Source organism: Melopsittacus undulatus, chromosome 7 (genome assembly GCF_012275295.1).
Source record: "Melopsittacus undulatus isolate bMelUnd1 chromosome 7, bMelUnd1.mat.Z, whole genome shotgun sequence".
In the NCBI taxonomy this organism is placed as follows: Eukaryota; Metazoa; Chordata; class Aves; order Psittaciformes; family Psittaculidae; genus Melopsittacus; species Melopsittacus undulatus.
The window spans coordinates 7,790,077-7,805,480 of NC_047533.1; the positions used below are offsets into that span (position 1 = coordinate 7,790,077).

General features: G+C 39.5%; 1 protein-coding gene across 2 annotated transcripts in view; it reads right to left on the reverse strand.

Annotated features, from left to right (window-relative positions):
* Positions 1–15,404, reverse strand: part of FAM53A (family with sequence similarity 53 member A) — a 70,721-nt gene that overhangs the window by 37,965 nt on the left and 17,352 nt on the right. For both annotated transcript variants that reach the window (XM_005148541.3, XM_031048451.2), the window contains exons 2-4: positions 11,931–12,172; positions 5,002–5,056; positions 739–1,541 (exon numbers count right to left, since the gene is read on the reverse strand). In XM_005148541.3, the coding sequence (XP_005148598.1) occupies positions 739–1,541; positions 5,002–5,056; positions 11,931–12,008 (936 nt within the window). In that variant the 5' untranslated portion in view covers positions 12,009–12,172. The remainder of the gene's footprint in view (positions 1–738; positions 1,542–5,001; positions 5,057–11,930; positions 12,173–15,404) is intronic.

Below are 15,404 nucleotides of genomic sequence, written 5' to 3' on the forward strand. Positions count from 1 at the left end.
AACTGCAGCAGTTGCCTCTGTGGACACAGAAGCTTTGAAAAGTGAGCTGTGCACATGCATTTGTATTACATGCAAAGCATTGGCCTGAACTGAAATTTACAAGATTTTTTTATATCAACACTTTTACATGAGGAAAGAAGAATTCTGAATAACTTGAGTAGAACACCTCTCCACTGAGTCAGAGCATCTGCATCTGCTGTATTGCAGCATTACTTTGATTTCTGACTGCTTATTAGCATTTTCTTTAGCCAATTCATTTATACGGGGACTTGTTTGCCCTTATTTAACTTTACAGAACTACTCAAACTGCAATGGAAGAATTAACCAAACAGATTTAAACCAAGATGTTTTAGAAATCATTGCACACTGTTCTCTGGGAACAGAGTGGTATAACCTTTTTGCTGGCCTATCTAAACCCACTTCAAAATGAAAGGAAACCATGGAGTAAGTCAAGCCATTTTCCTTTGGACTCTGCTTCAAGCATTTTTTCATAGACCTTTGTACCCTATACCAAGCACACTGGACTTTAAGAACTGGGCTTCGGGAACAAAAAGCAAGTGGCTATAGGGTATATAGCACTGGCTATATAGCACTGGCAAGTATAAGGAGCCTGCTGAAGGTGACCATATCAGTATAAGAACATAAGCAAGTCTGTAAACTACCGACTAGTTCAGTTTATCTAGGAACAGCCTTTCTGCAAGAGTTTCCCTTCACACACTGAGGAAAGTAAAATCTCACCCGTGTCATTTTAAAAAAGTCTAACGATGGCCTGTTCCATCGTACATCCTCCTCCCGTCTGCGCTTTAGCCGGCTCTTCTTTTCATTCAGAACACAAGGCTGAGAGCGGCATCTCAACAAGCCCTGCCGCCGGCTGAGCTCAGGTGTGGAGGTGGGAGTGCTGTTGGCTGAAGGCAAGAGATTTCCTGTCTCGGTGATGTGCTCCTGGGAGAGGGAGAGGCGGCGCCTTGGGTTAAAGTCACAAGGGCCTCCAGAATTCCAGCGGGTACTCGAGCTTGTGCTGCCCTCGCTACTGTCCACAAACCCGCTGCTGGCAGAGGAAGGTCTGGGTACTGGTGATGTGTTGAAGCTGGTGATAGTGAAGACGTTATTGAGTGACAGTATGTTTTGTGGCAGACTGATACTTGTGCTTCTCTGCAAGGTTGCACTTCCATGACTGTTGCAGCGTTGCAAGGTAGCGCTACCGCCACTATTACACCGTCTCTTTGACACAGGAGTCCAAACTTTTGAATTGCCAGGCTTCCAAGGGGACCGACAGCGAGCCAGCTCATCTGGCTCAGACAAGGACCTGCAATGGCGTTTTGTTGGCGGTGCCAAGGGCTGACCCGAGTTTTCATTAAGGTTTAATTCACTTATCCATCCGGACACCATAGATGTACTGGAAGATTCCTGCTGCCACTGCAGACTACCATTACTGGCAGTGCTGGTGCTGAATGGGCACACTGGGAATGGGTAAGCTGAATTCCTTGTTGTATCAGTCTGGATTGGGTAACCGCCATTTAAAGCTTTCCAAGGACTCTCTTCTGAAAAGAAAAGATACAAGTGAAAGATGCAAACGAAAAAAGGCAACTTGTTTCCAATCTAGCTTAATGCAAAACCATGAATAAAACTCAAGCTTAGCAGCATGAGCCATGAATATTTAGCTCTTAATCACACTACAGTTACATATTCTTTTCAAAAAATGTAGAATACTCAAAAACCATGAAGACCAAAGTATTTCAGAAGCCAACCCAGGACTGCAGTACGTATGTTCCTTATTAATGCTTCTTCCTGTATATTGAAAGATTACAGCACTGTGTTTCTTAGTGAGGAACAAGGACAGCTTCCTTACCTGCTTCCTAGTACACAGCACAGAGCACAATTAAAACCTGTAGCAGTGAACAACCTTTGGTCCAACTAAAATGGATTAACAAGTAATGCAAGAACCCACTGGGGAATTTCTATTCTTTTAATAAGAACAGGATAATCTCTCAGACTGCTGTCCTTCATTTGGCTGCTATGCTTTTCTATTAAGAATACCTTAATAAAGAAAATGCTCGAAAGAGATGGGCGTTCACATTCTGTGGTGTGAAAAGCTTTAAATTAGAAACAGTACAAAGTTAAAAGCAGACTGCAGATCCTTTCCTTTTCTTGCTCAAAGTGTAGGGGATAAAAATCTTAATTCAATGCATAAAATAAAGCGAGTATCCCTTAAGAACCTCCTGCAAGTTTCACTGTGAATACAGGCATAACCCACAGCACACAACTTCTCATCTGAAGTGGCAATGCTGGGTTAAAAGCGGTCTGCCAGCGAAGCCTCTCACTCTTTTGTAAAGCGTTTCTTTGAGAACATTCTGCACATTTTACAGCTGTTCCTCCACATTATACAATGAAGTGTAAGAAGAACTACAGCAGACTTTGGATTTGCAAATTGAAAACTGTTGGCCAGTTAACAGCACTTCATGCTTGGTTAGAAAATTTGCAAATTTAAACCAATTAGCCAAGTAAGTTTCACTTATCCCAGCTTTAAAGAAAGAGTATTTAAAATACCAGATTTTTTCCCCCAGCGCCTATTTTAAGAACCTAGATATAACTTTAAATACCGGTATATTCTTCCAGTTGTCTAAGTTTTAGAGTAATCAACAGATAAAAGATTTGCTGAGTAGCTTCAAAAACTGTGAACGCAAATAGCTGTACATATTCCATGCCCAAAGTATGTCATGGATTATCCTGTTTATTTCAATCTTATTTAAAGAACAGCCTATTGTCTCAAAATCATTTAACTGTGCAGACAGCTGGCCTATTCAAACAACATGTTTTATTAGAATTCCTCTGTCCTTCCTCCTCCATTCTTTCAGATGGGTACAACCACATACTGTGCTTTGCCTTAAGCATGTAAGCTCTTCAAGGCAGGGACCATCCATAATTCAATGCAAGTAAAATAGCCAACACAATGGGATCCAGATAATGCTTGAAACTCCTTGCATGTACTGTAGGACAATTCACTAGCTTGGACTGGCCTGATTTTTAAAAAGCCTTAGGAAGCTTTCTCCCAGATTGGGAAGTGGGTTTAAAGAATACTGTGAAATAAAGTCACAAGTTGCACGTGAGTTTTAATTCTTTACATGGTAGAATCATAAAAGTCTTTTCCAATCTCAATGATTCTAAGGATACAAATTCCAACCTAACACTGCCATGCCCACCACTAAACCATATTCTTCAACTGCCACATCTACACGTCTTCTAAATACCCCCAGGGATGGTGCCTCCACCACATTTGCTAACTTCCATTCAACTGGGACCATCCTGGTTAGCCAGACTGCCAATAAATAACTGAAAGCAGCTTGGTGAGCCCTTCAGCCAGTTCCCTCAGTACCCTCAGCTGGATCCCATTTAGACCCATAGATTTGGATGTGTCTGCATAGTATAGCAGGTCACTGACCATTTCCCCTTGGCTTGATTCTGCTCCTCACCTTTCAGAGCAGGGGCTGGGTACCCAGAGGACAACTGGTCTTACTATTAAAGACTGAGGAAAGGTGGCATTAAGTACCTCAGCCTTTGTCACTATGATTCCTCCTGTGCCCAATAAAGGACAGATTCTCCTTAGCCTTCCTTCTGCTGCTAATGTATTTATAGAAACATTTTTAATTGTCTTTTATGGCAGTCACCAGATTAAGTTATAGCTGTGCTTCAGCCCTTCTAATTTTCTCCCTGCATAACATCAGGACATCCTTGCAGTCCCCTCCTGAGTTCCCTGTCTCCTCTTCCAAAGGTCATTAACTCTACCTAAATTCCAGGCAAATCTCCCTGTTCAGCTAGGCCAGTCATCTTTCCCACTGGCTCATCCTTCAGTGCCTGGGGAAGGCCTGATCCTACATGTTTGATGTTTTCTTCTTGAAGGATATCTCCAGCCTTCCTGGACTCCTCTGCCCTTTGGGATTGCCTCTCAAGGACTCTCAACCAGGCTCCTAAACAGGCCAAAGTGCACCCCGGAAGTCCAAAGCAGCAGTTTTGCTGACACCCCTCTCTCCTTGCTGTCAAGATCGCTATGACCAAGACCACCTCCAACCATCAACATCACCCACAAGTCCTTCTGTTCATAAATGACAGCACCAGTGGGCACCTTCCCTATTTAGCTCACTCATCAGCTTTGTCAGGAAGTTCTCTGCCACACACTCCAGGAACCTCATAGACTGCTTTCTCTCTGTTGTAGTGCATTTCCAACAGACATCTGGTGAAATCTTCCACAAGAACAAGGGCTAGCAACAGTAAGACTTCTTTCAGATGATTACAGACTACAGACTATGGTCTACCTCTTTATCCTGTCTTGGTGGTCTATTACAGACTCCCACCATGATTATCTGTCTTGTTGATAATGGTATTTAAGACAAAAATACCATTTCCCTTTGAAAATTTCCACAAGCCAAGATGTGCATTTTACAGGGAATTCCACTGAGCAAATAAAACCCCTCCATCCTCAAAGACATAACAGAAGATGCAAAATTCCAAGTCCATCCCTTAAAAAAGCAATATAAGGTTTACATTTTAATAAGTGGCATTTTTATTCTTCCTAGATAAAACTTCCTCTTATTGTAATAGGACCAAAGTGGGAAATGCCGATAACACTTGTATGAAGGCACTGGACTTCAACTTATGGTTTGCATCATGCTGGATATTCTATGTGGCAAGAAGGTGTGTAAAGATTTCTGCTCTTTTGAGGAACCTGAAGGGATGTTTAGCATGAAAAACAGCACTGCTGTGCTTCTGTAGAGCATAGCAGATATTGAACCAAAAAAAAACGTGTTACAAGGGCTTTTACTATGCAAAGCAGATCACAAGTACAAAACTAACAACCAGCTATTCCCAGTATTGTTCCAAGACCAGCTTAAACCAGCAGGCTCGACAACAGCATGCTCCATCCCCCTCATCTTATTTACAAAAGAAAGGCTGCTTGCTATACCAATTACCTCAGTAAAACACAGCTAAGGTTTCTGAAGAACTTACCATTGATTTCGAAAGGGAACAAGCTGCCACTTTTGTTCAGCTTCTCAGATGAGTACTGAAATCAATCAGAAGAAAAAAGTTTTAACTGTGTGAAGCAGTCAGCATAGGATACTGCATGCAGTTTTCAGTTCCCCTGTATGTGCATTTCACAACATCTTTAAAAAGGACTAGATATCTTGAAGAAATTCCTCAACAGCTGATCTTTATAAATAAAACCCCTGGCAGCTAGATATTTGTAATGGTTTCTGATCTGTTGTGAAATATCGAACTGCTTCAGGAGTTACAACATTGGCCCACGTGAATAAACTGCAGAATTAAGAGCAATAATTCATTCTTAATGAAAAAGCTTTGATCCAATTCTCATTTCAGTGGAGAGGAAATTACAGTCTAACAATTGGGTTTCCATTCAATCTTAAGGCTAAAAACACTTCATCTTCAACTACAAGACAGGAATGGCTTTATCTAAATTCAATATACAAGCTCTTCAGGGTCACCACAATGAACATTATCTCAATCAGGCTTTACTAGTATTTTATGTTTCCTTAAAACCTATATAGCAAAATGCTTGCCTATTTCTTAAGAGTACAAAAGTCATCAAAAAACACTGTCCAAAAATTGCCTTTTGCAGACTGACAGTCTTTGAAATCATGGTTTACTGGCAATAGCCCACTACTCAGAAACAATATAAAACCATGCTTAAAACCAGCCTTGTGTGTAAAGGGCTTCAGGATTTATGAAGAAGCCTCATCACAAGCATCTGCGCAGTAAGACAAATTTGTATGCAGGTTTTCCACTTTCTTAACTAATTTTACCTAGAAAATATTACTACAAAGGCATTCTTTACAGGTCTAGATCTCAGAGAATAGAGCTTGCTATCCAGCCTCCTATAAAGGAGTTATAAATAAGCTCAAGGCTCCATCAGAGTCCAAGGATCATTATTTACTCCCTCATCACCACCTCAGGATGAAGACTACTTTAAGAGAATAACACATTTTTTTGTGAGCATTGTTTTTTGTGTATAGCTAAAGAAGATAGCATTGTACATACACTTCCTTTCCAGATACAAAGTCCATTTTAAAACAAACATCCTTGGGCTACAAAGCTTTTCTTTCTTGCTGTACAGCAGCACATGGAGTGCTAGTGACAACTTTATATCCTTGAGCCCCACACACAAGACAAACACTCAGCTATGGTAATAGTCTCTTGGCATTATTGTTTCAGAGGTAGGAAATAATGGAGCAGATGAAAGGATAAGACAATCAGATATTTAATCTTATTTTTAGTGATGTCTGCATGAGACAAGCCATTTGATTTTTTACTTTGTGTTTGCATCTGTAGATGCATCTTTAACTTACTTTTAAAGAAGGCTACTTTAAAGAGCAGAGCCTCAAGTTTAACTGCAAATTTGGTGGAGAACCAATTAGCCCCAGTCAAACCATCTGAAGTCTGCAACTTGACAGGAAGAGCAGTAGTCACTTTTACTAGCTTGCTTTTCATAACTGCAGTTGCCAGTTATATGTATACACACATTTAAGAAGCCAGTATCAATTGTTTACTCTAAACAGCTAATAAGGCATCATAGAGAACACAAGAGCACATTAAGATAAGTGATATTTACATTTCAGCTGTCCCCAAAGGGGAAGCAAACAAATTGGAAACTTAAAGATAAGGTTTTTCAGCAAATTCCTTCCTCTCCAGTTTTTCCCAAATGAAAGGTGATACCAACCTACTCCAATTATCAGATAGTAGCTAAGGAAAACATTTCCATAACAGAATTGTGTCAAAATATATTAGTTAATGTATTTTGACTTGCATGGAAAATGGCAACACGAATGACTTAACCATAACAAAGGATGTCTAAAAGACCATTCACTCAGGCTAAGGTCTTCAATGCTTAGAAGGAATAGAACCTTAAGGACAATCCCACATGGCAATTAGATCAATATTTAGTTTTCACAAGTAGTTTTTAGCCAAATCCATCTTTAACAAGGTTCTCTTCTTGAATGCCCAAGTTATTTGATTACCTGCACTTTAACCATCTTAAAAAGCCTTGTCCATCAAATAGAGACCAAACTACTGTGTCCCACAGCTGCAAAGCACTAACAGCATTTTTCAAGGAGGACATGGAAAAAGTGGGATCACATACACATAGACTGTCTATGCTACAGAGAACCGGAATGCTCACGAACTCAGACAACAACCCCATCCTCTGAGCTATTTCTAATCAGCTCCTAGTCAATTCAAAACCCAGTTCTATGATAAAGCAGACATTATTACAACGGCAACTTGTTCTCTTCAGTGATCGTTTATACAGAACCTTATGAAGTTACAAAAGGTGCTAACTCTCTGGAGATTGACCAAAACCCCTCACTAAATGGCACATGTGACATCATATGCAGGAAAGAGGCATTAAGCTGCACTTAAGCGACCAAGGAAACGAAGGAAACAAGTAAAAGAATCTCATTTATGATCTAGAAAGCCAAGTTATATAACTGACACTAAAGATACCTGGAAACACTATCTGCTAGTGTATTTTAATGATGTCTGGAAATGCAAATTTAAGTAGACATCAGGCTATGAATTGCTTATAGGAGGGAGGATAGTTTTTATCTATACAGCACATAGCAGAAGTCCCACTAGATATTACTGAAACAGGGCACTGAACCAGTTTATCAGCTCTCCTGGGTTGGCCATGCTCTACCCGCCCCCATTCATCCCCTTTGTGCCATGATCTACATGAAGCTTCCTGAATGAAGAGCTCTTTTATGATTATGCTTAAGAAGAAACTGAAATTGCTAAAAGAACCTTGACAGGGAAGTCTGCTACCCTCTGTGTGAAGGAAATCTGCCTCAGAATAAGGCCAGTTTATTCAACAAGGTCATCTTCCTGAAGAGGAAACCCAAGAGGTCACGTATATCCACCTTCCAACTACTGCTTTTCATGTTAAACCCTACGAAGATCTGATGCCTCTTGAGAACTTTCTGGGAAAAAGAACATGTTCAGATAGAGTCACAAAGCCTATGAAACAAGCTTCTAAGGTTTGCATTGTTAGCTTCATGCAAGAAAGTGGAACTGAGCCTCTTCTATGCATCTGGAAAGACTATTCTCAAAAGGAAAGGAATTACATGGTATGGCAGTTAAGACAGCACTGCAAATTTCAATTGGTTGACTGAGTCTCAGCAGATGTTCTTGAGTCAAAATACTCATGTTGACAATACCTAGTCTTGAACCCAGTAAATGGAAGAGACACACAAGTGAAACTGACAATTAATTATAATTTACATCACTAATTTAAAAAGTGCTCTTTGCTAGCGAAAACCCAGCTGTAAAAAATAAATCTGGCTGTTCTTCTACATACACTCCAATGTACTACATGAAGAGCACCACAGCCTGTGCTATCCTGCTCATTATTCTCAGAATGACTTCTTGATCTTCATAATGTTAAAGTTAGGTTTTTTATTTCAAGGCATTTTCTCCTGTTTCCAAGTATTTTTGAGTTCCCCAATTTATCAGCATTCTTCCCAAACCACAGAAAAGCCAGCATTTATTATTCAAGTACTAATTTAACCACCATCATGCAGATGGGACCTTCATTGTTTGAATAGGCCATGCTAGACTTCCATCTCTCTAACAAATAGCCTCCAAATATGACTAGAGAGGAAGCAGTGAGAAGCATTTGACCTTTTCTCAGAATATAAAGTACTAATTAAGTCAAGTCACATTTCAGACTCAGCCCTCGAGTCTTTCAGCTAGTGGCTTTCCATCCAAGGAACTCAGCCCTGTTTTAAGTCTTTCAACACAAGTCAGCTTCATGAAGATTAAAAACAATGAAAACCCAAATGCACAGAAAGGACTCAAAGTAAAATTTCTTCCTTCCACAACTACTTTTCTGGAGATGCTCACATTTCCTTCCTAATACCACACACCTTGAAGTCTTACACCTGATACACTGTTACGCCAGAAAACAATACTAACGTCTACATGAATACCAGGAAGTACAGGTTTAGCCAGAACATACAGAAAAGTCCTCAAGACTCCCAAGACTCTCAAGAGATCCATGTTAAATGAAATAGTTGGTCACTATTTCCTTGAATGATGCCATCAATTCATGAAAGTCATAATATGCTTGCACAAGATCTCATTGTTGAGAAGTACAGTCAACCAACCAGTGATACTGTTCTACCCACTTAGTTAAGAACTTGGGACAACCTTCCTGCTTCTACAGCAGGAAACACAATCATTTGGGGTACTTTTCCTGAAGGCAGGTGCAGCACAGCAGTGGACATCACTGAGCATGCATGGCCAAATGACATGCTAATTTTCCAAGCTGGTGTAATTCATTTAACAGACAAGTAAAAAGCTACACCCAGTATTTTACAACATACTCAGGCAGCAGGTAAAAGTACTTAGTCATCACACAGCTTACACAAATGAAAAAGTGTATTATGTCCTGTATACATTGTCTTTATGCCCAGCTTGGCTAGCTGGAAGGTAAATAGTTTGAAAGAGCTATTCTTTCTTTTATAACCCTCATTTACAAGCTGCATTACAGAATAGCTTTTCCCCAGCTATTTTACCTATTTGTGCCAAGACAAACACTTGTGCAGATGCCCTTTGAAAAGAATCATGAAACTGATAAGAGTTAATATTAAGCTTAGCAAGAAAGGTTAGATTTAAGCCTCGATCAGCTCACAATACAATTAACCACATGGTCCCACAGAACTCTGTACCAGCACAAGTAATGAAAGGTGCAGGCACGACCATTCCAGAACGGCTCTAAATTGCTATTGCTATTAGAAGAAACAGCAGCATTAACCTGAATTACTTGTCAAGAAGTCCAAGTATGCTAAAGCAGATTCAAGACACCCACTAAGATTCTTTTTCCCCCCTTATTAAAACTAAGCAGTTGTCTTTTTACTCGTGGAAAAAGGGTGCTTTATCTTAGGTTCATGTTTTAGTCAAGAAGCTATCATTCGCTCCCATTAAACCTCTCATAAGGAGCATCCTAGTTGTGCACTTTTATTCACACTTGCTTCTCCACTTATACACCTTCCTTTGTGATTTCTAGACTTTTCCAAGTCACCACTGTGTACAAACAGAACATTTTCCTGGCTTCAGAACTCATTTTCTGCAGGAACTAGTGTTTCCAAAACCAGTTACTTAATGAAGGAGAAGAGGAGCAAGAGCAGGATGAGAACAAAGCCACTGATGAGACAATTTGCCTTTTCCACTCCTCCTCTATCCTTTATTGTAAGTACAGATAAAAATGAGAATAAAAACCAACCAACAGCACATTACACCATGCTAATACAACCCTGTATAGACTCCATAAAGTGTAGAAGCACATCATTCACTGCTCTTGCAAGCCTCTGATCCAAAACCTACAGTAACTATAAGTAGGATAGCTCAGTTTCTAAACCTATGCAAACTTTAGTGCCTCAAAAAATAGGAATTACAAGATACCACTACAAGTTTAGTTAGAAGCATTGCTGTTGGTTACAGGTCATCACTGGCTCACACCTAAGCCCAGAATTTAGCTACAAGCAACGAGTTTGCCAGTTCAAGGATACAGGAGATTCTCCTCCAAACTGTGTATCTCAAGTGCTTCATCAAGGTAGCCAAAATAAATGCAAGCTGATTAAGCATGTCTAAGAGAGTTAACACCATCCCAATGCTTTTATACCTGCCTTTCAAGAATAGCACATATCTAAGGTACAGACTGTAAAATCAGTTAAATTATTAGAAGAATTCTAAATGGACCTTTTACAGTTGTAGAAATAAAGCCATTTGATTAATGTCTACTATTAGACTATTGAACAAAGTATTGGACCAAAGGTCAGGCACTTCACACATGAAAATTGCAGGTGCTTTTGCACAACATTCAGGATTTGCTTCACCTGGTCTGGGCTTGTGAAATAAATATGGATGCAGCTCAGCTACTTAAGTACAAGTTACAATCCAGGCAAAAATATTAAAGTGATTGAACGCACTTCAGGTTCAGTGCTTGCATTATTTACTATCTGAACAGATAACTTAAGTTGAACAATACTTCAGCACTTAGTCAAACTGTTCTGCTGCTTGTCATTGGCAAGTCTGACCTACAGAAAAGTGCTATTACAGTTAAAGTCAGCAAAACAAGGCTGGTGCATCACATGAAAGATATCATCTTAGTGTTCTCAGATGGGCACCCAACATGAAGACTATTCTGCAAGACTTACTCTGGAGTAGGTAATGTCCCATTTCACAAGTGAGACAGGAAGAGAACAGACTTCCTAGTGTCTAAATAGCAAGCTTGAATCACACTATGGGCCACCAGATTAAACATACAGAAAATAACCCAGTAAGTATTACAGAACTTTTCAGAGCACCAGGCATCTGACACTCTGGTAAAGCAAGGATCTGATAGCACCAACCACAGCCTGGTAGTCAGCAACTCGATTTTTATTCAGCTGTATTTACTGAGTGACCTACAGTGCTGACAGTTACCTACATAGTGGCCACTGACCTTTGTAAGTAAATACTATCGCCAGATACCAATCATTAGGCTATAGGAAGTGAAGAAAACTTCACATAACAGCATTTGTGTTTCTGTTACGGTAAAAAGAATCCTGAGAAGTTCTGATACCTCTTAAGTCATTAGAACATCATTTTATTAAGAAAACAGGCTTTTCACTTACTATTTAAAATGAAGCTGTAAGGCTAAAAAGATCACTGAAATAAAGAAGCACTATTTCAAAAAGGGCCATACCCTAAGTTTCACTTCCCCCCACCCCACCCCTTTTAACTCTCATCCACCTTGCAAATCAGTGCTAACTTAAGTAACTGAATACTGGCTCATCTACATTCTTGAATTTGTTATGTAGTCTTGAGTTATTTTTAACCTACTTTGCATTTCACATTTATTACATGTTATTTTGGTAGATCCTTACCAGATTAATATTGTACGTTTTACACGTCAGATCATCCAAGCTCTGGTTCTGCAGCTTTTCTGTTATTAGTGTTACCATGGTAGTTGTTCCTTTTCTACTGCTCTCACAGAAGTGTTGGAGGCTTTTCGGTCTCTTCTTTCAATACTCATGAGCCATTTCTGGTTTGAAGTCTTGAGATTTATGCTTCCATTTTATTGCCAAAGTTTATTTCCAGATGCTGTCAGTGTATCATGTCTGATTTTCTGTAAAATTGAAGCAGAAAAAGGAAAAAGTCAGAACAATTCTTTTGTACATCATAATTAGCATTGTAATTACAGGACTCATGTTTGGACCATTTGTTCATACAAGTACAGCACTCTGTGACCGACACTACTGCCTGACATTTCAGATTATATGTCTATTCATGACGCAATATGCCTACTGAGATTCCACTGATGACAACTTCAGAAAGGAGATGAGAATCATACATAATAAAGATCAGGATATTACTTGGCAGTTTCCTATATTAAACTGCTTCTACCTAGGATTTTTATCCAAGGCAGATGGAAAGACTTAAACTTTTCCTCATTTAAACTACTACTGAAGTCTTAGCTAGGTATACGAGAACAGTATGTGCAAGATGCAGATACCTACCATACTGTTCTGCATGTTTAACACTATATGCTATTTCAAGACATTCTACCCTATATCATCACTAAATCTTTCTTAAAAAGAAGGCTGGAGCAGTGGGTAGCTCAAATGCTCCATCCACTTCCCAAACCCTCAGCTACTTTTAATATATTCCCTGTGTTTTCTCTTTTTAAAAGGTTATGTAATTGCTACCTGTCAGCAAATGCAAGATCTTAAACTTGTAAGCAGGACAGATTACCATACACATAAAAGCATCACTGACAAAAGCTTAGATACCTTTATTCTGTGAGCAGTCAGCTAAATCAAAAGCCACTGGGTCCAGTGGCTGCCTTTCTCTATCCCAAACATTCTCTACATAAATTCTCCTCCCTTCTCTACCCTTAATATCAGTAGCCCTTAACTGCTGCAATATCATTCCTCACTGTCTTCTAAAAGTCTTGATTAGCTGGTGGTTTTTACCAGAGCAAGTGAACCTCTGTACTCTCCTCAACTCCACCTCGTTCTTCCAACTCTCAAGGACCCCCAGAACAAAACCACAGAACTTCAGCTTCTTCATTCTCCTTCTCCTATCATAGCGTCTTTCAGGCTCACACAGTTCTCAAAAATCACTTTCAGTTTCCAAAAGCAAGTCCACATTAGTGTTATTCGTAATTACCTCACAACACCTTCAGTGAACTCCTATTCTCATCACTTCACACACAGGTACTTCCAAATTAAAACAAAGCAACATGAGCCTGAAGGATGGAACACTGATGCCACTAGGCCCAGAAGTTTACTTCTGTTTGCTAGGTTTTAAAGTCTACAATAAAGAAGAGCACATAATAATTCTAAATGAATGGTTCCATAGAATATAGTCTCTTCTACACTGCTACTTTATCAGCTGTTTAAATAACCATTAGTAGCAAGAAAAAAAAAAGCCATGAGTCCATGACCCAAGTTAAGCCCATTTAAAACTAAGAAAATAATAGTATTAATGGTAACATTAGATTATCTTTTAAACCTGTTGCTTTTGAGAACATCCTCAAACATGATTTTCACATGCTAACCATGCACTATTTCACCTTCACAGGTATCTGATGCATAAAAGCCTCCCCCTTAGCCTGAGAGCTGTTCCACAGCTATAGATTCTGCCCATCTTTCAGCCTCATTCTCATGTTTACTTTTATGTGCTAAATAGGATGCATAAAAGTGCTCTTCAACCACAAATAATACTACTCAGATGCCTGTAGATTTCACTGGTCTGTTTTCACACAACATATCCTATCTTTCAGGAAAGCACCCAACAACTTGAAATATCTACCACATCTTGTTCTGAAATTACATCAAGTCAAGTATCAAAAGCACTGAAATTTAATCACATTCTGGCTGCATATACCCTTTTCAATGTAAGCATCTGCCAAAGAAAAGTGGGGGTCATAGAATACTATGCAAGTTAAGGGCACGTGTGTGAATGGAGCAGTATTTAGCAAAATCAAACACTGTAATGTCATAGAATCATTGAATGATTTGGGTTGGAAAGAACCTCAAGATCATCCAGTTCCAATCCCCCTGCCATGGGCAGGGACACCTCACACTAAACCATGTCACCCAAGGCTCTGTCCAACCTGGCCTTGAACACTACCAGGGATGGAGCGTTCACAACTTCCTTGGGCAATCCATTTCAGTGCCTCACCACCCTTACAGTAAAGAACTTCTTCCTTGTATCAAATCTAAACTCCCCCTGTTCAAGTTTTAACCCATTACCCCTTGTCCTGTTTGAAACTTGGTGAAATTTAAACTGGACCTAGAAATCCAGAACAGAAGTCAAAAGAAAGGCTTTGTCAGAAATTGTCTATATGCAGACTGAAAACATACTGAAGCTGAAGAGCTTTAGTAACAGGCACAAAGACTTCCAGATTCATTCTAAGGATTAGGTGTGGAAATACTAAGAGGAAATACTAGTACTAAGAACCAGCTGAGAAGTTCAGCAGGTGTTTAAATTACTTTTGTGCTTGGAAGAGCCACAGTTGAATGTGTTCCTTATGGAGAAAAACAAATCCAATAAAGCTACCAAAACCAAGGGAAGAGCAAGGGTTTGATCTCTAATTAGTTAATTATAATGCAGTTATGTTTTGCTTAGCTTTTACTTTCAATGTTTAACTGAAATTTCAAGTCAGTATGATACAAGCTAGAATAAGGAGAGGACAGAAGGACAACACTCTTTAGTTAATGAGCCAATAATTTCAGTTGCATGAAAAGATAAAGGGGAAGCAAATGAAATCACAGAGGCATGGCACTTTCAGAATCAAGAAGAACAGTACAGTTATCCACATGCTGTTAGGAGACACTCTCAAGAGCCACTCTAGCTTCACTATGCTGTTGTCATTTTAAACCTTCATTAATATACATCTGCAGGCCTTACAAGCTCTTGGCCCTTATTACCTCTTAGGAGGAAGTTCCTTACACTATAGAAAACTCATGATATTTTCACATTTTGGGGGATTTCCATGTTTCAAGATACTCTGTTCTGGCATGTATTTAATGTACCCTAAGATTGTAAGCTGCTTATTTTATGTACTTTTTCCACCACTCTCTTTCCAGAGATGAATAAAGTCACCCACTTTTTTCAGTCTCTCCTTATCATGCCCTTTATGCTTAACAGGCTGAATCCCTCTGAAACTGCTCAGCACTTCAAACAAATCAGGTTTTCAGTAACAGAAACTATTTGACCATCTTTGTTACAGCAACATGGATTCCACTGAATTTGCATTTCTTCAGCTGTCTCATAGATCTTAACACAATCAAGTTCTGCCTACCACTGCAAGTACATGCCCTGCCTTCTATACAACCTGTAAGTATACCCCA